This window comes from Canis aureus, chromosome 4, assembly GCF_053574225.1.
Source record: "Canis aureus isolate CA01 chromosome 4, VMU_Caureus_v.1.0, whole genome shotgun sequence".
NCBI classification, from domain to species: domain Eukaryota; kingdom Metazoa; phylum Chordata; class Mammalia; order Carnivora; family Canidae; genus Canis; species Canis aureus.
Window position 1 is genome coordinate 9,238,656 of NC_135614.1, and position 27,256 is coordinate 9,265,911.

The window sequence follows — 27,256 nt, forward strand, 5'->3', positions numbered from 1 at the left end:
GTTGGAACCTCCGATCTATAGCCAGTGGGTCAGAAGCACAGGTGACAGCCTGGACCTGCAACTGGCATCTGAGGAAGAGGCAGGCAGTCTTGTGGCACTGAGCGCTCAAGCTGTGGAATCTGAGATTCCCTTTGGATAGATGTGGTCAGACCTGCATTGAGTTACAGGACTGACCTGTATTGGAGAATTGATGGTAGAGACAAACACCTTTCTGAGGTTGGAATTGGTGATGAGAACCCCTTTACACCTTGTATATCTATCTGCCTCTCATACTCTCTTTTGTGCCTTAGCCAGGCAATCCAAGAAAGCTGTCAGTTAGGTATCTGTGGTCCCTCTTAGCAAGATTAATCATTTCACTAAAAATAAAAATGAATCAAGCAAAGCTGAAAGCTGAAGGCCAAGAAGTATGCAAGGCATCAGGCCACTCAAAACTGTCTAAGACACATGATCTGTGGTTACAGAGCTCATGGTCAAGTGCAGAACTTGGACCCACAAATTATTATTAAATGTGATGAGTGGTGCCATGGGGCATGTCCAGAGTGCTATGGGAACATGGAAAGAGGGCATCATTTGGCCCAGAGAGGATAGGAAACATCTCACAAGGAGATGGCTTCAGACCCACACCAAAGGGATTATAGGAGCGTGGCAGGTAGAAAAGTGTAGGAAGGTCATTCTAGGCAGAGAGAACTGTAACCAAAGGCCTGAGGCACAGCTTTCCCTAGTGTCTTCAGGAACAGGAAGCAGCACCAGATGGCTGAGCCAGCAGGAGTAAGGCATTGGGGCAGGCTGGAGCAGGTTGGGAAAGGTCTCAATTATCAGGATAAGGAACTTGGATACCATCCCGAGAAGAGCAATGAGCCACCAAAGGTTTCAAGCCAAGGAATAACACTATCCCACCAGTGTTCCGGAAGATAACTCTGCTGGCCATCCGGAGAATGAACTGGAAAAGAGACACTGAGAAAGGCAAATATGTCAAGAATCTCTTACAAAACCCACGTTAAAAATAACAAGGACTTGAACCAGGGCAGAGGCTGCGGCTGTGAGAGGGAGGTTAGCTGCAGGACTATGAGGATGAGAGAGGTGTTGAAGATGCTTGCAATTTCTCTAAAAAACTGAACGGATGCTCTTAATTAAAATCAACAAATATATGTACCAAGACTAGGGCCCTTTAGAACAGGTTTGCTGGGGAAGACAATGACATCAATTTTGAACACATCTAACTAGAGGGTTCTGTGCATCACCTGGGAACAGAGCCCTGTCTGCATATCCAGCCTGGCTTCACAATCTCCTTGAGATATAAATCATATGGCTGGGGTCCCCAAGGGCTGGCACAGGGCAAACAGGGACAGGGCCAGGAACATCAGGCCACACATAAAGATTTGAAAGTAAATGAGATGCAATTGCTGGAATGAACATGACCTTCACATTTTCAGGTATTTCCACCAAATGCCTGATGAGTAGCTGTTCTACTTCCTTGTGGATGTGTACAAATGTCAGCACACATACACACATATGCACACATCATATGCACACAGAAGGAAAATGCAGTCACATAGCCCAATGGGTCAGCCACAAAGCATCTCAGGCTGGGTTTCTCTTCGGATTTTTTGGAGGTAGAACAACCCTGCCTATTCACAGTTGTAACCACCTCTCTGATAACAGGGTGCACAACACACTCATGATGCCAGAGTTTGCATGTATACAGCCCCCCCTAGCTTCCAAAAGCCCTTAGCTTCTCACTGCAGCCACAGAAAATCCCATGCAAGGTTACCATCTTTAAATAAGGAAACTGAGAGCCTGACCAAAGTAATGACCAGGAGCAAAGTCTCCTGGCTGCGTCAGGCAGGGCCCACTGAGCAGGATGAAATGCAAGGGCTGCAGGAAATGCAAATGAAGCTCAGCCTCACCCCCAATATGGTGCGTCAATCTCCATCTTCACACCACTCAACCACAGGCCAGCCAGCCCCAGCTCCCCTGCCTCTGCCCCCAATTTCCTGTTTCAAAGCAGAGCTGGGCAGAGCTAACCACACATCACGTAGGCCAGGAACTGCAGAGGAACCTGCTGCTCAACACAGAGCAAATCTGAGCATTCAAGTGACAGAGAAGACAAGAACAAGAACAGATTTGTGTGCAAACAGAAAGAGAAGAAACAGAAGTACGGCAACATCTTTTTGCCGTCAGTTACAAAAGGAGCTGCTGCAGCTCCCAGAGGGAAGTCGGTGGTCAACCCCAGCACTACTCATTTCCTGCCTTCTGCCCAAAGCTGGCCTGAGCTCGTGACACTCGCAGGCCCCCAGAGGCTGGGAGACACCAACCTCCAGCTGCCTCCGGTCGCTCAGCAGGCAGTCCAGCAGCACAGGCTCACACCTCCTGAGCAGCGTCTCCCAAAGGTGAGCCTCCCCCAGGCTGCTGCCCTCAGACCGCCAGGGGCCTGGGGAGCAGGAGGAGGCAGTGTCCGTGTCCAACAAAGAAAGCATGTCACACTCCGGCCTGTGGCTGCCCCCTGTGGTCTGGGCAGAGTCCGCCAGGCTGGGAATAGTCTTGAGAGTGAAGTGGGGAGAGAAGAGTCGAGGATGTTCGTGGGGCCTGTCCATGCTGGCAGCCTTCACTTCCGCCTCCTTGGGGCTCTGACAAGGGGTCTCAGCCTCTCTGGATGGCAGGCAGCCTTCAGCTTCTCCACGTTCCCCAGCAGAGCCAAGTGAGAGCCGTATGAAGCTAAAGCTTGACGTAAAGGCATCCTGAGAGCCAGCAGGGGTTGGGGGGGCCTTGGGGACACTTCCAAGGCTGTAGCTGCTGCCACTTGCCTCCTCTGGGGACAGACAGCCTTTTGTCCAGGTACCGCCTCCAGCAGCATCCCGGCCAGGACCTGGAGCCTCAGAACTGTCCATGGATGGGAGCTCCCCCTGCCACCCAGTGTCCCCAGGGCCACACGACCTGGCTGGCCTGGCAGGTGGCTTGGTGCCAGCTCTGAGCTGAATCCCAAAGAGCCCCGAGGGCCTTCTCACAGGGGTCAGAGCCAGGCCTAGGTAGCCCCCAGAGGTCAGAGCCGAGGCTGCTGTGCTCCTAGGAACAGGGCTCCCAACCGAGGGGCCTCGCCACTGGCCTCCAGAATCAAGGCCACACCGTCCGGCCCTGGACTCAGACTGGTGGGACTCCTCACCGCACGCCCCTCCCTGGGCCTGGAACGGAGCGGCCACTGCTGGGTAGAGGAACCCGATCCGGGGCCCAGCTGCACTTCTCATGTAGCCCGGCCTCCGTGCCAGCCGCCTCCTCCGAAAAGACGCTGCAGGTGGTATGCAATCCTGGCTGCCTAGGAGGAAAAGAGAAAACAGCACCATCAACACGCAAAGCTCACTGGCTCAGCTGGAACTGCATTTGGAGAGCATCTTAGGTTTAGAGGTCGCCGCTCTGTGCATCTGTCAAAGGGAGATGCTGGCTCAGTGGTCACGGGGCCAACCCGGGACGAAGATTCTGACGATCTTCTCCAAGTGTTTGCCTGGAATGCACAGAAGAAACACAGCGTCTCCGCTCTTCTGTTTAGCAGAGCAGCTGGCGTTGCTGTGAGTTATGCCAGCATGTCAACATGCCCACTGGAGTTACAACCTCGCCGGCTCCTTCTGAACCCTCTGGCATCTTGCCTATTGGGCTCTTAGGCACCGCAGCACTTTTATCCCAGAGTGGGCCTGAAAGCAAACAATTGGGAGGCAAATGCCAGCACACTCCTCAAAACAAGATCCGATCGCTTATTCTAGCTCCTTATTGAACAATATGTGAGTTTTCATTATCTGAGCTCTCCGTGTCCCAGCACGTCTCTGGACCATGGAGAGCCAGCTGGGTCACAATTTATGGCCATCAGTTCATCTCTCACAGTGGACCACGGGAGGCCCTGCTTGATGTGCTCAACAAACCAGGGACTATGTCCCCCTCGAGCTCTGCAAAAGGAATAGAAACAATAAAAAATGCTGATAGCTCTCAGGCAGGATTGTATAGCAGTTGAGAGCAGACTCTGGCACCTCATTGCCTGGCTTAAGCCCTGGCTGTGCCATTGCTGCCTGTTCACCTCCACAAATTACTTAACCTCTCTGTGCCTCAGCTTGCTTCTCAGTAAAATGGAGACATTACCAGTACCTCTCTCGCAGGGTGAGACTTAACTAAATGAGTCACTAGAGGTAGACAGCCTACAACAGGGCCTAGCACACATAAGTGTGCTGAAGATGTTAGTTATTATTTCTCTATTGCACAGCACATTGGTACTCAGAATATGGGCATCATCTACATTAATTTCATTTGCTCCCTACCAAAGTTATGCGAATCAACCAGACTAGGAAGTATAACTTCCTTAAAGGAACTTCCTGTTCCTTCTACAGTTAAGGAAACTGAGGCTCAGAGAAATTGGCATTCAGAAACCCCTGCAAGTGACTGAGTGACCAGCATCACAGTCTCCTGACTCTCCTGACCCACATAGTGTTCTCACCGTGGAGCCCCGCCACACCATGAATCAGATGAGATGGAAAGCATACAAGTAAGACCAGGCAGTGCTGAACGTGGCTGTAGGTATACTACAGCCCATGGTGAGGAGTGGAACAAAGTTTCATGCCAGGCCCACGCATCCTACCCTGTCTCCAGAACTTGGACAGCCTCCGGATCTTTGTTATGGTAAGTGGAAAGCACTGGGCATTTGGGCTCACCCTGTGTTATGATCATGACACACACCAGTTTTGGAATGGATGTCAATGATAATCCCTGGGGAAATTAGCACAATGACCATGAATTTGAGCAACTAAGGACCAAAGAGCCCAAGATGTGTTCACCCAGTGGCCTTCTCTTGCCAGTGTGCCAGCTGCCCCATGCCAGGAAAGGGCCAATACCATCCAAGTACGTAGAATTGTAGAAGCTGGCAGTGAAGGGAGGCAGGAAAGCAAGGGGCTTCAGGGGGTAGGAGAGGAAGTCAGGATAAAGGAAGGGAGGGGGGTATATAATTTTCATTCCATAAACAATAAAATTAAAGCTCAGAAGGTTTTAATTTGCCCAGAACCCCCAGATCATAGCTTACCCAAGACTGTTTTGCTCTTTACAGAACAATAACCTAGCACAATGCCCTGCTATGGCCCTAAATGGCTTGCTAAATGATGAATGGATGCATGGATGGATGAGGGAGGGATGGATGAATCAAGGCCCTCTGATTCCAAAACACATGCTCTTCCTATATCCTTTGCCTCCAAGCATATCACTTAATATGGTAACTTGAAATGACAGGAAGTCAGAAGAAAGATGGATTTTTCTTTTTTTCTTAATAACAGAGGCCATGCAAAGTTGGAATCAGTAGAAAAGGACATGATAAAAATGTACACAAAATATATAGAAGGAATTAATTAACTAATCAGTGAATAGTCCCAATTGGACCATCCATTCAGATGGTGACTATCAAAAGAACCCAGCAGTGCTTAAAGAGTGTGCCTGTCGTGATGAGCACTGGGTGATATTTGGAACTGTTGAATCACTTCCAACTGTATTGTTTGTACACTTGAAAATGATATTACATTGTATGTGAACTAACTGGAATTTAAATTAAAACTTTTTAAAAAAATAAGACATTGAAAAAAACGTTTAAACAGAAAATAACAAGTGTTGATTACAGTGTTGAAAAATTGGAACTAGTGGGCACTGTCAGTGGGAATAGAAAATGCTTTCAGTGTAGCTGAAAATAGCACAGTAATTCCTCAAAAAGTTAAAAATAGAATTACTACGTGGTCTAGCAACTCCATTTCTCATTATACACCAGAAGTATTGAAAGCAGAAAAATTATCTCTTTGAGATATTTGTATATCCATGTTCACAGCAGCATGATCCATAATAGTCAAAGGTAAAAGCAACCCAAGAGTCCATCTATGGGTAGATGGATAAACAAAATATGGCAAATTCATACAATGGAATATTATTCGGCCTTAAAAAGGAAAGAAATTCTGACACAGGCTACAACTTGGATGAACCTTGAGGACATCACGCTAAACGAAAGAAGCCAGTCACAAAAGGACGAATACTGTAGTTACAGACATATATACATGTATATAAGGTATCTAGAGTAGTCAAATTCATAGAGGCAGAAGGTAGAGTGGTGATGGCCAAGGGTGGAGGAAGGAGAAATGGGGAATTCGTGTTTAATGGGGACAAAGTTTCAGTTTGGGAAGAAGAAAAGTTTCTGGAAGTGGCTGGAGGTTATAGTTGAACAACAATGTGAATATACTTAATGTCACTGAGTATGCTTAAAAATGGTTAAGAGGCTAAATTTTATGTTAGATGTATTTATTCCAATTAAAAAAATTTTAACGGGGCAGCCCAGGTGGCTCAGCGGTATAGCGCTGCCTTCAGCCCAGGGCCGATTCTGGAGACTCGGGATCGAGTCCCATGTCAGGCTCCTTGCATGGAGCCTGCTACTCCCTCTGCCTGTGTCTCTGCTTCTCTCTCTCTCTCTCTCTCCCTCTCTCTCTCTGTCTGTCATGAATAAATAAATAAAATCTTTAAAAATAAATAAACAAATAAAATTTTTAAAAATCTTTAAATTGGTCAAACTGGGTCACCATGCTATGTGGTCCACCATGCTATGTGGACCCCCATCCTTTACCTCAAGGGTTTCACTATCTGAGGATGTCCCTACATGTCAGGATCTTGACCACAAAGAGAACCCATGCTCCTACTGGGGATCTGGTAAGATGTTGTTGGGCTACAGTGCTACATGAGTAACAAGCCAAGATCAGACATGAGAAAACTTCACCAAACATGAGGATAGAGAGACAAGAGTCAGACTGTGTGAATGGCCCAGCTCTTGCACCCATTGGACCATTCACACATCCCATCCCGTGGCATAGGCCTTCCCAAAAGACATCCTAAGAGGCAGACACAATCACACACTATTAATCCTAACCCTCAGGAAACAGCAGAGCTGACAGCCAGATCTGGATGGCACTTCTGGAATGAACTAGAAGGATTAAAAGAGACCCATATTGGTCAGATGGCAGCTCAGAAACCTCTAGAAAGATCCCCAGTTCCCTGTACTCGAAGTCCTCTTTTTTCAACTTTTTTTTTTTAATTATTTTTGAGGGAATTTATGATATCCCCTCTAACCAGAAATTAATTATTACTATCTATCCTGCCTGAAATTCTACCTCTTAGATTTGTTCAAACCCAAGCCCTGCCATCATGCCCTGCAGTTAAGGAAGGGTTATGATGCATTCAGACTTTGAAGGGCAGGATTCCTTCCTGACACCTAACTTCAGGGTTGAATGGGTAGGACGTAGAACACCACAAGATTCGAAGTGCACACAGGCTTTGAGAGTTGGCCAGGGAAGGCAGCTGTGCCTTCTGTTCTTCATAAAATGCAGAGATGGTTTCATTCTGCCCATCTGGCCCTGGAAAGGCTGAGAAGGGAGAGGTGCTTCACACAGCCTTCTCCACCCCTCACAGCCTCCCACTCTGTAATAGACCCTAGGGAGAAGAGCACAGACCTGCTGGCCCGGATTATGCAGGATCCTCATCTCCACCCCCATCCAGCCTAGTGAGCTCCGGGACTGGAGGGAAGCAAAAGACAAGAGCTTAAGAGATCCAGATGTCAAAAGACCTCTCCATACAGTCCAGATAAGGTGCTTGGAAATATGTGCTTATCTAACTTAAAGGGGAAATTGGGGGAAACCTAGTTAACCAGCCAGATCAGCAAAAATTCTGTCTGCCTCTAATGCTCTCCTTCTTCCAGACAAATCCTTCCCATCCTTTGGCTTCTAATGCCCTTCCCCATCAACTACTTTGTCCTGATGACCCCGTTCACAGGGCTTCCACCATGGTCCACACCACTCCTGTCCCCCTACTTACTATCACCAAGCACTGCTAGCTATTTTCTTCAGCATATGCAAATTGTTCCCCACTTATGCTCTATTATAAGCTTCCTGACACCCTTATAATTCCCAAAAAGTCCTTGTATACAGAGAAGGCATTCCAATACACATTGGCCACATAATATTTATTTTTAAGTAGGAAATCTAAAATATATAATTTAAGGAAATATGATATATATGATCTTACTTGAAAGAACTTAACACCAAGACCCAAAGTTCAAATCTACAGGAAATGGCCACGTGGGCTTGGGGAAGCCACCTGGCCGCCCCATCCCTCAATGATGCGATGATTCACCCAGGGAAAGTGTACCCATCTCCTAAGAAGAAATAGGCCCTCAGGGGCCCTGCCAAGAACACATAGAAGAGTCAGGAAAGAACAAGCACATAAGACTTAACAAAACATAATTTGGATATAAATGTATAGTGGAAGCATAAATGAATGTATTCTTTTCATAGAAGGAATTTAAATCCTATTTGTCATGGTTGGGGCATAAATCTTTTCTAAAACATTCAGGTTAACCAAAGATTCTGAATCATAAAGAAACCACACATCCCAGTGGATTAACTTGTTTTCAAAGAATCAAAATCCAATCATATATCCACTAAGCACAAACACTCTGCTGAGCATGAGTTCATCTTTCTTTGATAGTTCAGAGAGCACTTGAGGATTCAGAAGTGGCTTGGGGTCCTTGTAATAAGCATCTAGCAAGCAAGGCAAGTCCAAATGCAGAATAAATCAACCCTTATTGTGTTTCCATTTTAATTGTGCAATCTGTTTTAATAAAACAATTCCTTATTGAACACTATCTCCTGTGTGGGATGCAGATGCAAGCAGGGCACCATCCCTAACTCCAGTTGCTCATAATCTAGGAGGGAACATAAGCCATGAACGCAAAAACTGTCACAGGATGGAATGAGCTACTTTAATCCCAGAGGAAAGAGAACTCAATCTGAAATTAAATGAATGGGGTAATCTAAGTGGTTCCATTGGTTTACCTCACAGTTCTTTGCCCTTCAGCGAAGCAAGGACTTCATGAGCTCCAGAACACTCCCGAATTTATGTCCCCCCCACCCCAAAAAGCACCTCTGGGGATGGAAGGGAAGAATGGTGATAGTGCAGGCCTGTTCCATGAGACACAGGACCACTGTAACAAGTAGGTCTGTGCTGTGGCCTGGGGCCTCCTTCCTCCCATCTCTCTGGCAGCTTCCCTGCCTTTTCCTGCTCCCCTCCTTCCTCCTGCACAGACATCCCCCTCAATCAACCTCTTGCATGTCTCACTCCATCTTAGCGTCTGCCTCTCAGAGAACCCAAACACTGTCCCAGAGAAAGTACAGCGAGCAAGCACAGGTGGCCCTGCCTGCTTGGAGTTTGCCATCCTTGGGGGAGCAGAGAGAGGAATCAAGCACACACACAGATAAGTCCTGACGGGATGGTAAAGGACAGGTTCATGGTGCCCAGTCACATAGGGTAGGGTACCTGGCTTTGTCTCACAGGGTCTTGCAGTGACATTTGGTTGAGCTTGACAGGTGAGCAAGAGTTATGGAGGTCACAGGGGAGGCTGCAGGGAAGAACCTAAGAGAAGGAACAGGTCAGCCAGAGGAATGGCATGGAGGACACTGGTGACAGGCCAGAACAGGATGGAGCCAGACACCCCCATGCATACTGGCACATCAGCCTGGATCTTTGTCCTGAGAGGGATGGATGTGCCCTTTGAAGGACATGAAGCAAAGGAGAGACATGATCAGATTTGCATGTTTTAAGAGATGCTTTGTGGAGAATAGACCACATGGGAGTGAGAGAGGACACAGGAGAACAGTTAGAAGGCACCAAACAGAGGCAAAAATAAAGAAAGTAAGCCTGCAGCACGCACAGTCATCCTGGTACTTTTCAGAGGTCAGGTCATGGGGTCAGGAGGAAAATTGTTCCTGGGACATCTATGTCCGTCCTTGCTGCACACACAGTATTAACTTATGTGATGAAGCACAAGGAGCAGTTTCTTTATAGCCTTCTGGACAAGCTCCCACCCTCCACCACCCTTCCCCAAGCAGTGTTTAGACACACAAAGATCTGGGGCCAAATGAGTGATATTCTCAATGAATCTCTTGGCAAAGTAATCAGCACAGGCTTGCTGACCCGGCGTCTTCGCAAACTGACACTCTCCATCCGGTTGAAAGGCAGATTGTTTTCCTAGGCGTGATTATTCACCAGCTGCTCTTGGTGAGCAGAGCCGCCTCACCCTGATCTAGCATTTCCATAATCATCAAAGCCGCGTGCACCGTGGTGTAGACACCAACAGGTCTGCAGAGCGCGGCTCTCTAGGCCAACCACTGGGAGTTCCAGGAAAGCAAAGCTCGGGCGGTTTTCTATCAGCCTAGTCACCCAAATGCAAGAGCTCTGATTCCCGGGCTGCAGACATCACTTCTTATAACAGCCTCACAGTCAGAAGGGACAAGGCCCACACTGCATTGTGGCTCCACTGGCTAGAACATCAGCCTTGAGTCAGGGAAACTGAAAAGGCTGTTCTGCCTGGAACTCAGGAAACATTTATGTGCTAAAAGTAGGAAGAAAAACCAAAAAACGATAAACACAGCACAAACTGGTTGGGGGAGGAGACACGATTCATGAAGGATTTCAAGGGTACCGTCCCATTGCTTAAGTGGGGTGCAGGGTAGTTACATGGGCGCCGACAGTCTCCACACCCTATGTATGTACAATATCATTTCTGTAACTGGGAGGTAGTCTGTAACACGTTTTCAGAGCCACAGGCCCTGCCCTCAAGGAGAAGGCACATGCGGACCGGGCTGCCAGGGGCTCCACCACAGGAAGCAGGGAACAGCCTCACCAAGGAGCTGGCCCCGCAGCTGAACAGAAAGGTTGAGGCTACAGAGGTCACAGTGGAGGTGAGGTCACTGTGGGTGGAGGAAGAGCAAGTACACAGGAATGAAGGTGACAGCTCAGAGAGGTTCAAAACATCCGGGGCCCAGGCAGGCGGGGCCCCTGTGGAATATGCAGCAGGCAGCGGGCTGTGAGGAGGCCCAGGAGGCTGATGAGGGCACTGGGGCAGGGACAGGGCCCGGGCAGGCCCCATTCTGGGGGCCCCCAGGGTGATTCCGGGGGGTAAGCCAGGGTTGGGGACCTCTGCTCCAGGGATAAGTCTGACTTTACACCCCATTGAGTTCAGAATCCAAATGCATTATAAACAACGTTCACAACACTGCAGAGGCTATTGCCTCGCAGAATCTTCTCTTTCCCCAAAACTTTTTTTGCTTCTTGAAATGTGGCCTTTCACTGTGAATCTCTACTCGTGGACAGAGTGTGGCCTGTGTTTAAAATATGTCCCCATACATCTGTTCTACATCTTCTAGCCCACATAAGCTTTCTGCCTTGGGTCAGACAGTGGGAGTCCTGGGCCCCACAACAGGGCCTCCCATGAGGACAGGCCGGAAGGCAGGCCGCTGCTGGGTACTGTGTCACTTCCCTAATGTGCAGGCACCAAACAGCAGATCAACATTCAGCCGCACTTCAGAGTTTAAGGGTCAAATAGCATCCATGCCGTATGCAACATGCAGCGTGGACCCCAGACTGGGTCCTACAACAAAGAAAGGATATTGGTGGAAAAGCTGGTGAAATTCAAATAAGATCTATAGTTAGAGTTCATTGTGCCAATGTTCATTTCTGAGTTGTAATAACTGTTCTGTGATTACAGAGGCTATTCGCATTAGGGGAAGCTGGGAGAAAGGAACTCTGTCATACCTTTGCAACTTTTCTATGAATCTGGAGATATTCCAAAATAAAAAGCTTATTTAAAAAATAGGTACACAGGGGTATCTGGGGGGCTCAGTCAGTTAAGCACGTGACTCTTGGTTTTAGTTCAGGTCGTGTTCTCAAGGTCATGGATCGAGCCCCACATCGGGCTCCACATTCAGCACAGAGTCTGCTTGGGACCCTCTCTCTCTCCCTCTGCCCCTCCCCCTTCAATTGAAAAAAAATCTCTGAAAAAAAACACATATACACATGTACACACATGATTCATGGACCTGTACTTTATACTACGAAAGGGTATGGACTCTGAAGATGGACTGCCTGAAGTGTTCTTAACTGTCACTTGTTAGTGAATGCTGTTGAGTCACCTGCCTCTCTGCTTGCATTGTCTTGTCTGTTAAAGGGGACTCTATCTCATAGAACTGCTGGAAAGATAGAGAGGAGTATGAATTTCACTACCCTATACTACTTCTGGCATAGAGTAACCATTCAAAAGCTGTTTTTATTTTCAATTCAAGAATAAAGACAAGAATATCATCCTGAAGCAAAGACACCTGGACACAGGCACCTGGAGGCAGAGTTCAAGACAAAGCTTAAAGCAGCTTCAGGTCTGACTCTAACCCTTTTTCTGTGCTAACAAAACTCCTGGAGGCCAATAGGGATCTACTCTGTGTGTGTGTGTGTGTCTCTCTGTCTCTGTCTCTCTCTCTTACTCTCTCTGTCTCTCTTTCTGTCTCTCTCTTTGTGTGTCTCTCTCTGACTCTGTCTCTCTCTCTCAGATTCTCTCTCTCTCTCTCTCTCTCACACGCACACACACACACACACATACACCCCATCCAGCAAGTCACAGACAACCTATACTCTCTTGCTGACCAATATGTTCCCACCTCTCTGATCCAGTTTTCTGTGTTCTGTTTTCTTTCCTTTCTACACCCAGATCTACGACCTCCTGCTGAAGCAGGTAGCTGAGGAATTCAGTAGCAAGAGATTCACAGACCACGTGAACGTGTTTGCTCTGAAATCACTGAACAACCTCTCTCCGTGGTGCTATTAATTTTCATAAACGATTGTCTTTTTCTTTTCATGTAAAGTGCTACTCAAAACTCTGATCGCCATCTGAACCCCCCTCAAGAGGGCTGCTAGCTACAGATGGGTGTCTCTAATGAATTTTTTAACTGCTGCCCTAATAAAATATGGATGAACCAGAAGGAGCCCTCTCTGTAGCTATTATTTCCAAACAACCAAACAACTTAAGTTTCTGCTTTTATTTTTGTAGCAAAGAGCTGCAAGCTCTCACATCCACCCTAACAAAAGATAGCTTTTCTCATGCTCATCCATCTGCAAAGTTCACAGTTACCTTTTTAAGTGCCATATTTTATGCATGGGCTTATTTTCTTGGCTTTCTAAATGCCCCGCTTTGTGTGCCAAATTTGAGATGTGTTTATTAAAAAAATGATCCCAAATTGTCCGCACTTCACACATAAGTAGTGCCCTCGAGACTGGAGTGCCTTTCAAGGAAGTCCCTACTTTGCACTAAATTTTTATAATACTCAGAAGTTAAGCCCACATCAAAGGTTGTGCCACTTTAAATACCTGACCTCAAAAATGATACAATTATAGCATTGCAAATGTACTGCACAATGGTCCTATTAGAAAACAAGAGGAAATTGGGTATTTCTTTTTCCACACTTCAGTATGGAAACTTGGTGCATTGGTCGAAGGAAATAAGAAAGAAATTAGAATTATACGACTCTTGTGTTATAAAGATCTGGACTCCTTGACACCACACACATGTGGATAGGAGCTGGGGGCGGGGGGGACCTGTACATCACGTGGGTCTAAGATCTAAAGAGACAGCTTCTAAAAGAATATGATTGTCTTTTGTCTACACCTGAAGATTCTTCTTTTGTAAAACTTCTCTAGTCTCACTTCATATTGGGTACTATATATAGCATCCAGGTTTTTTTTTTTTAATTTATTTATGATAGTCACAGAGAGAGAGAGAGAGAGAGAGAGAGAGGCAGAGACACAGGCAGAGGGAGAAGCAGGCTCCATGCACTGGAAGCCCGACGTGGGATTCGATCCCGGGTCTTCAGGATCGCACCCTGGGCCAAAGGATGCTAGGGATCCCTGCGCCACCCAGGGATCCCTAGCATCCAGGTTTTAAGAGGCCATGACCATATCTAGAAAGCTCGAGTCTCTCTGACTGATTCAAATCCAGTTGGCATTTGGAGTTGATGATAACGAGGCAGGGGCTGGACTGGAGGTAACCTTCACGTTATTTACCAATGAAGGGTTTGTCTCAACAGTAATCCTATACCAAAGATTACATGGGGGAATACTTAGGATATTTAAGAGAACAAACTTTTGTCAAATATCCACTTACATTCATATGGTGCAAATTAATTATAAAAAAATTCCTGTCTCTTTTTGCTTTCACAGTGCCTCTTCACCATGGAATGATCTTGAACAAAGCAATACATTTTACCGTTAAGAATAAGCCCCCGCAGATGCTTTGATGCTTACATGTCTAAAGCATGCTTTAGTTATAGCAATATGTTTCCACACTGTGGAAAGCAACTAATCATCCTCACTGAACTCCTTTTGAAAGCTTTTGTTCCTAAAGTGGCATATTTTATGATTTTTAAATTATTAAAATAAGATGTTAGCAACTCCACCAGTCACTACTATCAGATTGATATCACATACACACTCAGATCAGGGCCATCTGCCAGAGGAGGCAGAGAGCCGGAGGTGCCGGCCACTCCCCTGAGGGCTAGAATTCAGAATATGGTGAGGATACTCTCATGGGTATCACAGCCAGGCACTGGGCCAGAAACCAAGCAAGAGAAACCACTCCTGCAGTCTGAGGCTGTGCTTACTGGGAGGAAGATGTGCATCGGTGAGGGAAGGATCCCCTGCTGAGCACTCCCTCACTGGTAAGCTGTGACAGCGCCTTGCTCTATGAAATCAAGGCATCCATGGGAACTAGTGTCCACCATCAACTAAGCCACCACTGTGCATCCCAGAGTGATACTCGTGACGTTCTCAAGAGCATTCTGAAGTTAGCCTGGGTTTCAAACTACTTCTTCCCTTCTTTGACTTGTCCAAATATACCTTCCCTGAACCTCAGCTTTCTCATCTGGAAATGCTCCTCATCCCTTCCTTGCATGGGATGAGCCACTTGTCCACACCACCTTCTCTCAGCATCGCCACGATCTCATGGCTCCTAGCATCAAGCAGGATAGTGGAGCAAATGCCTTCATGTCGCGGAGCTGCAGGCCTGCCTGCCACGCAGACAGAGGAGTTCGTACTGATCCTCACCATCCTTCCCAGGCCAAGCAGGGCAGAAACAGCACCTTCTTCCTCTTTGCCCTCCTGTTTACAGCTCCATCCTGACCAGCCCTCTCTGGCAGTGCACTTTTTTCAGATATGACCAGTACTGTGTATTCTGTGTCAGTTTTCCTATTCACAATCTCACTCCAGGCCTGGCTGGAGATCACACCGAAGCCACCTGGGAGCGGAAGATATTTACAGACAAGCCGCCAGTTACCTGTGTAAATGACTAATTTCATCTGCTTTGTAAGAGGTTTACTGGTTTAATATTCAGGGAGGGGGTCTGGCAGTACGAAGACCTGGATCTTGATTCAGTCAGTTCCCGTCCGAGTGATGCTGAGCAAGTGATTTAGCCCGCCGTGCCTCGGTGCACTCTTGTGTTAAATGGGCATCATCTCCAATACCATGAAGTCACCAACATGTATTTGCAAAAGCCCATGGTCATTTGTGACACATGGCAATACATGTTTCGTAAATTTTAGTTTCTTTCCCCCACTTTCTTCTGGGCATCTGAAGTCATCGCTGAATCCTGATAACATCTTAGAATTTTCCCGGACAGTCTCTAAAAGGAGGGAAGAGTGGTCAGTCTTCACTCTTATCCTCCATTGTGTACATGTGGATTTTTTTGGGGGGTGGGGAGCACGGTTAGAATTTGTTAATTAGTTCCAGTTATATTCTTCAACACTCTGCTTCAGCGTTAGTTTTGTTTGGAGTATTTTTTTTTCTTACCTTTCTAAGAGAGTAGAAGACAGAGAAAATAAATGGGTGGACATAAAGGCATAAAAGTCCATGGAAAAAAGTCCAAACTATCAGAAAAATACCGGACAATCTTTAAGCAATTCCTGACAAATAAAAGAAACTTATTAAAATTTTAGCAGATCTATATTTTCCCCTAGAGCTACAGAAATCCTCTGCGTGTACATTCATTGACCAAGCACTACTTTGAAAATCCCCTCATTTTCCTTCAGGGAGCCGTTGAGGGGGAAAGTGACATTTCACATACTCTAAACACTCAAAATTGGGGGGTTTCCCCCTCTCCCTCTTTGTTTACCTTTTCAGACTTTGAGCTATTTTTCTCACCCTCCATCAACATCCAAAGGCCTATTTCTTTTTTAAAAAAGGTTTTTAATAGCTAACACAAACTAGATACGTCTGTTTTTCTCTAGGATGGGCCTCAAAACTTGAGTTAGCTCTCGCTAAGGGAATAGAGCTTCCTTTGTGCATAGCCTATTTTGAAATAAATGAGGCAATCCTGGGTAATAAATTGGCTTTAATTCTCTTATGCTGGAGGAAGGTGAAAATGAGATTGGGAAATTGCTGTGGTGGTCTTTGAGGAACCCGGGGGCATAGGAGACATGTCAACAAACTAGAAACACACAAATCACCTCTTGTGTTCTAAAAAGCAAAATAGGTCATTCCTGCAACTGAAGTCTAGTGATCGCAAACAATGAGTGTGACCCAGACACCTGACAAGTTTCTGAAGATTGGTAATAGGGTATTTTGTGGGCACTTACAAATAAAAGGGCCTACATGGGCTTATTGAAAATAAGTCACTTCCAACTAACTGTATTTTATTTACAGGAAATAAGAAAGGGGAAATGACAATAGCATCTATGGAGAATTCTATGTCAGGCACTGTAAGTCAGGGGAAAGGTGATAGGCATAAATATATGGACTTTACCCAAAGGATCTGAGAAGGCCTTTCCCATCTCCCCTGTGAACAAGTAGAGGCTGAAGGAAGGACAAGCAGGATGGGCTGGTGGATTCATAGCTGGTGAATGACAATTCCAGGCCAAAGGGTTCTGCACCTTGAATGGATTGGAGACCAGGAGAAGGGTCCAAGCTCCTTGATGCAGGGCTCTTTCCTGTCCCCTTGGCACTATCTTCTTCAATATCATGGCTGAGAGTAGAAGCTAGACCTAAAAATGTCCTCAAAAGGATGACTCATGCTCATATAAAACTGTCACAGATTATGACAAAGAAGAAGTAATTCAACTAAACAAAGAGAATGGGAGGGAACCATGATACATGAGCCAAACACTAACTACCAAGGGATTTCAGCTCATGGAGAAAGATGTCACAAGAAGGGGCAAACAACCAAAGAATGTTCCTGAAGGATGGAAAACAAAAAGAAGACCAAGCAAATATCAACCAATGGCCTCTAAAAGATTCAGCCAATGACTCTCTGCAGTTTTCCTCCAGGGCAATGTCATTAAGGAGGCAGGTGACAGCACACAGCCACCTTGAGAAACCTACTAGCAGAGGAAATTTTGAGAGTGTGTGTGTAAAGGAAATATTTATAAAGAATGTATACATCTGATTAATAAAATGAACTAGTTTCTTGGGGCCAAAAATCAATCTACAAATGTTTTCACATGAAATCTTCCTTTTGTCTAGTTCCCTGCCTCTGAGAATGAGCATTAACAACCACAGAAGCACCAGAGCAAGCCTACACTAGAAGTGTGTTAGCGTGGAGCAGGGGAAGGGGCAGGAAAAGGACCTCAGGGCCCAGCGATCATCCAAGAGAAAACAGATGTGACATTTTTGCAAGGCACACCAAGACAGTGCCACACTTTATGGTCAGGAGTGGCCAATAAGCAGGATGCACATAGATGCATGTGATTCCATGTAAATCTCCATGAGCTGCATGAAGAGCATCAAGGTTCTGAGTTTTTCATTATGAATAATATCTTTTAGGGGCATCTGGGTGGCTCAGTGGTTGAGCATCTGCCTTTAGCTCAGGGTCCTGGGATTGAGTCCCACATCAGGCTCCCTGCTCAGTGGGGAGCCTGCTTCTCCCTCTGCCTATGTCACTATGTCTCTGCCTCTCTCTCCATGTCTCTAATGAATAAATGAATCTTTTAAAAATAATAATAATAGGGATCTCTGGGTGGCTTACCAGTTTAGCGCCTGCCTTCAGCCCAGGTGTGATCTTGGAGTCCCAGGATCAAGTCCCACATCGCGCTCCCTGCATGGGGCCTGTTTCTCCCTCTGCCTGTGTCTCTGCCTCTCTCTCTCTGTGTTTCTCATGAATAAATAAATAAAATCTAAAAATAATAAAAATAATAATAATATCTTTTAGAGAGATTGTTTTCACATGCTTACAATTAGAACACTCTGATCAGACTTATTTTAAATCCACTGATCCAGAGATTATGTCTGTGAACATATTTTCAATTATACAACTAATTTTGGCAGAGAGCCAGGCAGGATTAAAATGAGGGGGTGAGTTTGGATGGGGGTAGGGAAAGGGTAGAAACAGAAGGGCATCAGGGACATCTCATAAATCCTCACCTACTAGAAGATGAGTTTCAAGGTTATTTTTAGAATGTTTGAGGTCCTCAGGCTTTGTCATTATATTGGCTATAAAATCATGTAACTATGTTCTTAAACAGAACTAAATACACATGGCCACAAAAGTTCAAATCTCTTTTTCTTATAACTGCCTTTGATGCCTAGCAAGTGCTGTATATTTTATGTACCCCACAAGTGCTCCAATATGACACAAAGAGCTGTCTGATCGCATCCCAATCTGATTCTGCATTCCAGGGGGGAAGACCCAGCCTAATGATGGAACAAAAAGAAAAGCAGTCATTTCTCTGCACTGCAGTTTTCTGTATGTTTAAATGAGATAGAACAGGAGAAGACACACTGTAAACCATAAAGTGCTATAGAAATGAAAAATCTTACTAAGGCTGTTTTCTAAGAATGATAGCCCAGTCTTATCCCAATAGTTTATGGATCAAATATTGTTACTGTAACTGCCTAGTTACTGCCCACAATATTGAGTCTAGACTATTACCTTCTCTCCACATTATAAGGCTTGATACACCTAACAGATATGATCTAGAAAACAAATCAGAATGCAAGGACTTTAAAACAAACATCAAAACCTAGCTTGATAATTTGACATAATTGATGTCCATTTACTCATTCAACATTCCCTGAGCATCTACTAAGTACCAGGCACATTCCAAGCTTTTAACATATTTTTATGTCATTTAATCTTCACCAAAACCTATTAAGGTAAGGATTATCATCACTCTGTTTCCATAATAGAGAAGTTATTTGTCCAAAAGTCACACAGCTGGCTAGTGCTAGAGCTGGGGCTGGAGTCCAGGAAGTCTGGCGTCCCTCTCAGCCTCAGCCCTTTCCTAAAGGCAACAGATGCTGACTTTCTTTATGAGAGTCTGGGATAAGTACAGATCTCTGAGAGCTTGGGACTTAACTCCTAAGGAGTCTATATGACCTGTTTTCACATTTGTTAACTTTCAGATGTAATCCCCTAAAGGATTATTGCTCAGTGGTATTTACTGATTATCTATAAAATATTCCAGAAAAAGTAGACTACTAAGAACTCTAAGAGGAACACAACACAGCAATAATGTCCAAACTTAACTACCTTGCATGACTTACAAAGCTCTTTATACAAAATCTTTCCAAACTAAAAATGTGCTGAAGCAATTTGATTTTAAGCAGGGGCTCCTTATCAAAGATTCTTCCCTGTGAATGGCATCAGTTTTAATCTGACAGTCACACAACATGTATCCATCACAGGAAAAGAAAGGAAACCTCTGGAGAAAGTGACCAGGTCAAGTTGGAAATTGCCCCCACTCCAAGAAAAAGGTTTGGGGTTAGTCATTCTTACCATCAGGCAATAGCACACCAGAGATAAGCTGGAGTAGGAATAAAACACTAAAGCTGTGAGTCATTTGTTATAATTAGAAGATTCAACTTCATACTTAATGCCAAGTCACTCTCATTCACTCACATTCAGTTATCTTTCCTAAACAGGCCACGAAGGGACAGAATTAGGCTGGCAAGACAAGAACATGTGACTGACCCTGGGGTAGACTCAAGGAGAACCCTGTGTTCACCAGTCACCCTCACTCAAGCCATGAGTGAGGAGAAAGTTCAGAAGCTTCTGCTCCAAACCAGTTAGGCTTAAGTGTGGTCTCAGGACCATTTGCATCATAAGCACTCAAGAGAGCTATGAATATGCAGATTTCTAAGCTTTTTCCCAACCCTCCTGGTCTCCACAGTAGCTGCATATCCCCTCTGGAAGACAACCAGGGCCATCTTGTTAAAATTGCATGCCCCACCCATTACTTTTAAGAGCAAGGCACATAGGTGACTTTCCTAACACAGAGAAACAGACACAGTTAGGTAAAATGAGGAGACAGAGGAATATGTCCCAATGAAAGAATAGGGGGGAAATGACAACAGGAGACCTAAGCAAAACAGAGATAAGTAATATGCCTGATAGGGAATCTACAGTAATGATCACAAAGAGACCCACGGGACTTGAGATATTTTTTTAAAAATCAGAGATGAAGAACACAATAATTGAAATTAAAAATACACTTGATAGAATAAATAGAAGGCTAGAAGAAACAGAGGAACAAATTAATGACCTGCAAGACAGAGTAATGGAAAGTACTCAAGCTGAGGAAGTAGGAGAAAAAGTTATGCAAAATGAGACTAGATTTAGGGAACTCAGTGACTCCATCAAGTGTAAAAGCATTCATCTTATAGGGATCCCAGAAGAAGGAGAGAGAGAAAAGGGGTCGTGAAAATTTATTTGAAGAAATGAAACCTAAAAAATTCCCTAATCTGGGGATCCCTGGGTGGCGCAGCGGTTTAGCACCTGCCTTTGGCCCAGGGCGCGATCCTGGAGACCCGGGATCGAATCCCATGTCGGGCTCCCGGTGCATGGAGCCTGCTTCTCCCTCTGCCTATGTCTCTGCCTCTCTCTCTCTTTCTCTGTGTGACTATCATAAATAAATAAAAATTTTAAAAAAAAATTCCCTAATCTGCAGAAGCAAACAGATATCCAGATCCAGGAGGCACAGAGTTCCCCCAACAAAATCAATCCAAGGAGGTCCACATCAAAACACATAGTAATTAATATGCCAAAAAGTAGTGATAAAGACAAAAACTTTAAAGCAGCAAGAGAAAAGAAGACAGTTATATACAAGGGAAACCAACAAAGGCTGTGAGCTGATTTTTCAGCAGAAATTTTGCAGGACAGAAGAGAGTGGCATGATATATTCAAAGTGCTGAAAGGCGGGGGGGATGTAGCCAAAAATATTCTGTCCAGCAAGGCTATTATTCAGAATAAAAGAGGAGATAAAGAATTTCTCAGACAAACAAAAACTAAAGGAGTTCATGACCACTAAACCAAACCTACAAGAAATATTAAAGGAACCCCTTGAGTGGAAAGGAAAGATCATAAGTGAGGTTATAGAAAGTAGGAAATACAGAAGTAGTAAAAGTAAATATATCTGTAAAAATCAGTCAAGGGATTCACAAAATAAAATTATGTAAAATATGACACCACATACCTAAAATCTAGGGGAAGAGGAGTAAAGATTATGTTCAAACATAAGCAATCAACTTCATATAGACTGCTACATGTATTTCTATACAAACCTAATGGTAACCAAAAAACAAAAACCAGTAATAAATATGGAAAGAATAAAGAAAAATGAATCTAAATATATCACTAAAGAAAGCCATGGGGCACCTGGGTGGTGTAGTAAGTTGAGTGTCTAACTCTTGGTTTCAGCTCAGGTTGTGATCTCAGGCTTATGAGATCAAGCCCTGTGTTGAGCTCCATGATCAGTGCAGAGTCTGCTTGGGATTTTCTCTCCCTCTCCCTCTCCCTCTCCCTCTGCCCCTATCCCATGTGTGTGCGCTCGCTCTCTCTCTCTCTCTCTCTCAAATAAATAAATCTAAGAAAGAGAAAGAAAAAAAGAAAGAAAGAAAGAAAGAAAGAAAGAGAGAAAGAAAGAAAGTATTCAACCAACAAACCATGAAAGAGAGCAAGAAAATATAGGACCAGGGCTAACCTACAAAAACAACCACAAAATAAGCAATAAAATGCCAAAAATAGATACATATCTATTTGTATTTGTATAAAATACATACAAATACATATCTATTTCTATTTGTATAAAATTACTTTGAGGGCAGCCCTGGTGGCCCAGCGGTTTAGTGCTGCCTGCAGCCCAGGACGTGATCCTAGAGACCCGGGATCGAGTCCCACGTCGGGCTCCCTGCATGGAGCCTGCTTCTCCCTCTGCCTGTGTCTCTGCCTCTCTCTCTCTCTCTCTCTCTCTCTCTCTGTCTCTATGAATAAATAAAAAAATTATCTTTAAAAAAAATTACTTTGAATGTAAATGTACCAAACACTCCAATAAAAAAAAAACAGAGGGTGACAGAATGGGTAAAAAACAAGACTCATCTATAATCTGCTTACAAAACTCATTCCAGACCTAAAGACACCAGCAGATTGAAAGTGAGGGAATGGAGAAACACTTTTCATTCAAATGTATGTCAAAAGAAAGATGGAGTACCAACAGTTATAGCAGACAAAATAGATTTTAAAACAAAGACCATAACAAAAGTCAAAAAAGAACACCATATACTAATAAAGGGGACAATCCAACAACATATAACAATTTTAAATATTTGCGTACCCAACATGGGAACACCAAATACATAAAACAGTTAATAAGAAACTTAAAGGAACTAATCAATATTATACAATTATAGCAGGGGACTTTAACACCCCACTTACATCAATGGATAAATTTTACAAGCAGAAAATCAACAAGAAAATGGTGGCTTTGAAAGAAAAACTGGAACAGATGCATTTACCAGACATATTGAGAATATTGCATCCTAAAAGAGTAGAATACACACTGTTTTCAAGTGCACATGGAGCATTCTCCAGAATAAATCACATATTAGGCCACAAAACAAGTCTTAACAAATTCAAAAATATCAAAGTCATATCATACATCTTTTCTGACAACAACATTATGAAAGTCAATATCAACTACAAGAAAAAAAATTGTAGAAAGAGCACAAATACCTGGAGGTTAAATAACATGCTACTAAACAGGAATGGGTCAACCAAGAAATCAAAAAAGAAATAAAAAACTACATGGAGACAAATGAAAATGAAAACACAATGGTCCAAAATCTTTGGGATGCAGCAAAAGTGCTTTTAAAAGGAAAGATTATAGCAGTACAGGCCTACCTCAAGAAGCAAGAAAAGTCTCAAATAAACAACCTAACCTTACACCTAAAGGAGCTATTAAAAAAAAAAAAAACAATAAAAATCCAAAACCAGCAGAGGGAAGGAAATAATAAAGATTACTAGAGTAGAAATAAGTGATATAGAAACTACAAAGACAATAGAATAAATCAATGAAACCAGGAGCTGGTTCTTTGAAAACATCAACAAAATTGATAAGCCTCTTTCAAGACTCTTCAAAAAAAATAGAGGGTTCAAACAAACAAAATCAAAAACAAAAGAGGAAAAATAACAACCAACACCAAATAAATACAAACAATTGTTAGAGAATATTGTCAAAAATTATATTCCAACAGGGGCACCTGGCTGGCTCAGTGGGTAAATTTTATGTGACTCTTGATCTTGGGGTCATGAGTTCAAGCCCCGTGTTGAGCATATAGCCGACTTATATATATTTCCAACAAGCTGGAAAAACTGGAAGAAATGGATAAATTCCTAGAAACGTATAACCTACCAAAACTGAAGTAGAAAGAAAGTTTGAACAGACCAATTACCAGCAATGAAATTGAATCAATAATCAAAAAATTCCCAGCAAACAAAAGTCCAGGACCAGATGGCTTCACAGGTGAATTCTACCAAACATTTAAAGAAGAGTTAATACCTATCCTTCTCAAGCTAGTCCAAAAAATAGAAAAGGAAGGAAAACTTCCAAATTCACTCTATGAGGTTAGCATTACCCTGATATAAAAATCCGATAAAGACACTACAAAAGAAATGACTACAGCCATTATCTCTGATGAACATAGATGCAAAACTTTTCAACAAAGTTTGAGCAAACCAAATCCAACAATACATTTAAAATATCATGCACCATGATCAAGTGGGACTTATTCCCAGGATGCAAGGTTGGTTCAATATCTGCTAATCAATCAATGTGATACATGAGGTCAATCAGAGAAAGGATAAAAACCATATGATCATTTCAATAGATGCAGAAAAACCATCTGACAGAGTACAACATCCATTCATGATAAACACCCTCAATGAAGTAAGGTTAGTGAGAACATATATAAACATAATAAAGGCCTTATATGAAAAACCCACAAGTAACATCATACACACTGGTGGAAAAAAGAGAGCTTTCTCCCTAAGATCAAGAACAAGATGGGGCAGCCCGGGTGGCTCAGCAGTTTAGCACCACCTTCAGCCCAGGGCCTGATCCTGGAGACCCGGGATCGAGTCCCATGTCAGGCTCCTTGTGTGGAGCCTGCTTCTCCCTCTGCCTGTGTCTCTGCCTCTCTCTCTCACTCTCTCTCTCTCTCTCTCCCTCATGAATAAATAAATTAAATCTTAAAAAAAAAGAACAAGACAAGGATGTCCTGTCTCACTACTTCTATTCAACATAGTACTAGAAGTCCTAGCCATAGCAATCAGACAAGAAAAAGAAACAAGGTGCATTCAAATTGGCAAAAAAGAAATAAAACTTTGACCATTTGCATATCACATGATACTCTATATGAAAAACCCAAAAAAATAAAATAAAAAAATAAAAAAATAAAAAAAAAAGAAAAACCCTAAAGACTCCACCCAAAAACTATTAGAACTCATAAATGAATTCAGTTAGGTCTCAGGATTCAAAATCAAAGTACAGAAGTCTCTTGAATTTCTATACACCAATAATGAATCAGCAGAAAGAAAAATTAAGAAAATAATCTCATTTATAATTGCACCAAAAATAATAAAATACCTAGGAATAAACCTGAGCCAGGAAGTGAAAGACTTGTGCTCCAAAAACTATAAAACCCTGATGAAAGAAATTGAAGGCGACACAAAGAAAGACATTCCATGCTCATGGATTTGACATTCCATGGTCATGGATTTGAAAAACAAATATTGTTAAAATGTCTATGCTACCCAAAGCAATCTATAGATTTAATGCAATCCCTATCAAAATACCAACAGCATTTTTCACAGAACTAGAACAAACAATCCTAAAGTTTGTATGGAACCACAAAAGACCCAAATAGCCAAAGAAATCTTGAAAAAGAACAAAACTGGAGGTATCACAATTCTAGATATCAATGTATATTGCAAAGTTGTGTTATCAAAACAGTATGGCACGGGCACAAAATAGATACATAGATCAGTGGAACAGAATAGAAAACTCAGGAATAAGCCTATGGTTATATGGTCAATTAATCTTCACCAAAGGAGGCAAGAATATGAAATGGAAAAAAGTCTTGTTAACAAATGGTGTTGGGGGAAATAGGCTGCTACATGCAAAGGAATGAAACTGGACCACCTTTCTTACACCATACACAAAAATCGACTTAAAATGGATTAAGGCTCTAAATGTGAGACCTGAAACGATAAAAATCCTAGAAAAGAGCACAGGCAATAATTACTCTAACATTGTCTGTAGCAACATTTTTTCTAGATGTATCTCCTGAGGCAAGGGAAACAAAAGCATATATAAATAATTGGGACTACATCAAAATAAAAAGCATCAATACAGTGAAAGAAACAACCAACAAAACTAAAGAGCAACCTATGGAACGGGAGAAGATATTTGCAAATGATACATCCAATAACGGTTAGTATCCTAAATATGTAAAGAATGTATACAACTCAACACCAAATAATAATAATAACAACAACATCAACAATCCAAGTAAAAAATGGGCAGAAGACAAGCACAGACATTTCTCCAAAGAAGACATAGAAATGACCAATAGACACATGAAAAGATGCCCAGCATCATTCATCATCAGGAAAATGCAAATCAAAACTAAAATGAGATACCACCTCACTTTGGCTAAAATGTCAGAATGGCTAAAATCAAAAATCCAAGAAACAACAAGTGTTGACAAGGATTTGGAGAAAAATGAACCCTCATGCACTGTTGGCAGGAATGCAAACTGGTACAGCCACTGTGAAAAACAGTATAGAAGTTCCTCAAAAAGTTAAAAATAGAACTAGCCTACAATCCAGTAATCACACTACTGGTATTTACTCCAAAAATACAAAAACACTAATTCAAAGGAATAAATCCACTCCTATGTTTATCAAAGCACTATTTGCAGTAGCCAAATTATGGCAGTAACCCAAGTGTCCATCAATAAATGGACGGATAAAGAAGACGTGTTGTATACATATACAATGTTACTCAGCCATCAAAAAGAATGAAATCTTGCCATTTGCAACAACATGGATGGAGCTATAAAGTGCTAAGTGCAATAAATTAGACACAGACAACTACCATATGATTTCACTCAAATGTGGAATTTAAGAAACAAAACAAGGGAGTAAAGGGGGAAAAGAGAGAGAAGGAGAGAAACAACTAAGGAATAGACTCTTAACTCTAGAGAACAAACTGATGGTTACCAGAGGGGAGGCTGGTGGGGGGATGGGTGAAATAGATGATGGAGATTAACAGTACAGTTATCAAGATGAGCACTGAATAATGTATAGATTTGTTGAACCACTATATTGTACACCTGAAACTAATACAACACTATATGTTAACTATACTGGAATTTTAAAACTTAATTTAAAAAAGATAAGCAGGAGAAAAATTTAAGCAGAAAGGAAATAATGAGTAAGGACAAGGGATCACAAAGCAATAAGAAAAAAATCAAAAATACTAAAGGCCAGAATGAGTTATATACCTTCTGTAAATATACTAAGAACAGAGAAGGGTTCAGATCAAGTGTCCCCAAAATATGCCACTTTAGCACATGGATTATTTTGAGCTGAAGGCAATCAAGACCCAAAAGAGTCAAGAAAAACTTTTACCTCTCTCTTAACTGCCTAAAAGAATCTAGACAGAAGGTCAGGTCCAGGAAGAGAACTATCACCATAGGTAACTACAGAGGCTAGGCCTAGGTGTGGTATGCTGGTGGGAAACTGGGCAGGGCCTGGAGATCAAATACCTCTCTGTGTCCCATCATCTCTTCATGGCAACCTGTGAATTGCCTTCCTCCTCTTTGTGGTCCCAGACCCCCACCTCTTTCCCATTAGCTCAGAATGGCATATAAGCTTCAATTGCCTGATTGCCTGTGGATCTCATATTCTCATGGGGCCCCCATACACACATAATTAAATTTGCTTTTCTCCTGTTAATCTGTCCTATGTTAATTTGATTATTAAATCAGCCAAAGAACCAGGAAGAGTAGAGGAAAACATACCTCCACACTCATAAGAGAAAAACTTGTGCTTCAAAGGGAC

General features: G+C 43.2%; 1 protein-coding gene across 9 annotated transcripts in view; it reads right to left on the reverse strand.

Annotated features, from left to right (window-relative positions):
- DISC1 (DISC1 scaffold protein) overlaps positions 1-27,256 on the reverse strand; it is a 354,242-nt gene that overhangs the window by 301,460 nt on the left and 25,526 nt on the right. For all 9 annotated transcript variants that reach the window (XR_013377586.1, XR_013377585.1, XR_013377587.1 and 6 more), the window contains exon 2: positions 2,316-3,310. Coding sequence is in view for 6 of the 9 variants with exons in the window: in XM_077894502.1 (XP_077750628.1) it covers positions 2,316-3,310 (995 nt within the window). In the remaining 3 variants the exon portion in view is untranslated. The remainder of the gene's footprint in view (positions 1-2,315; positions 3,311-27,256) is intronic.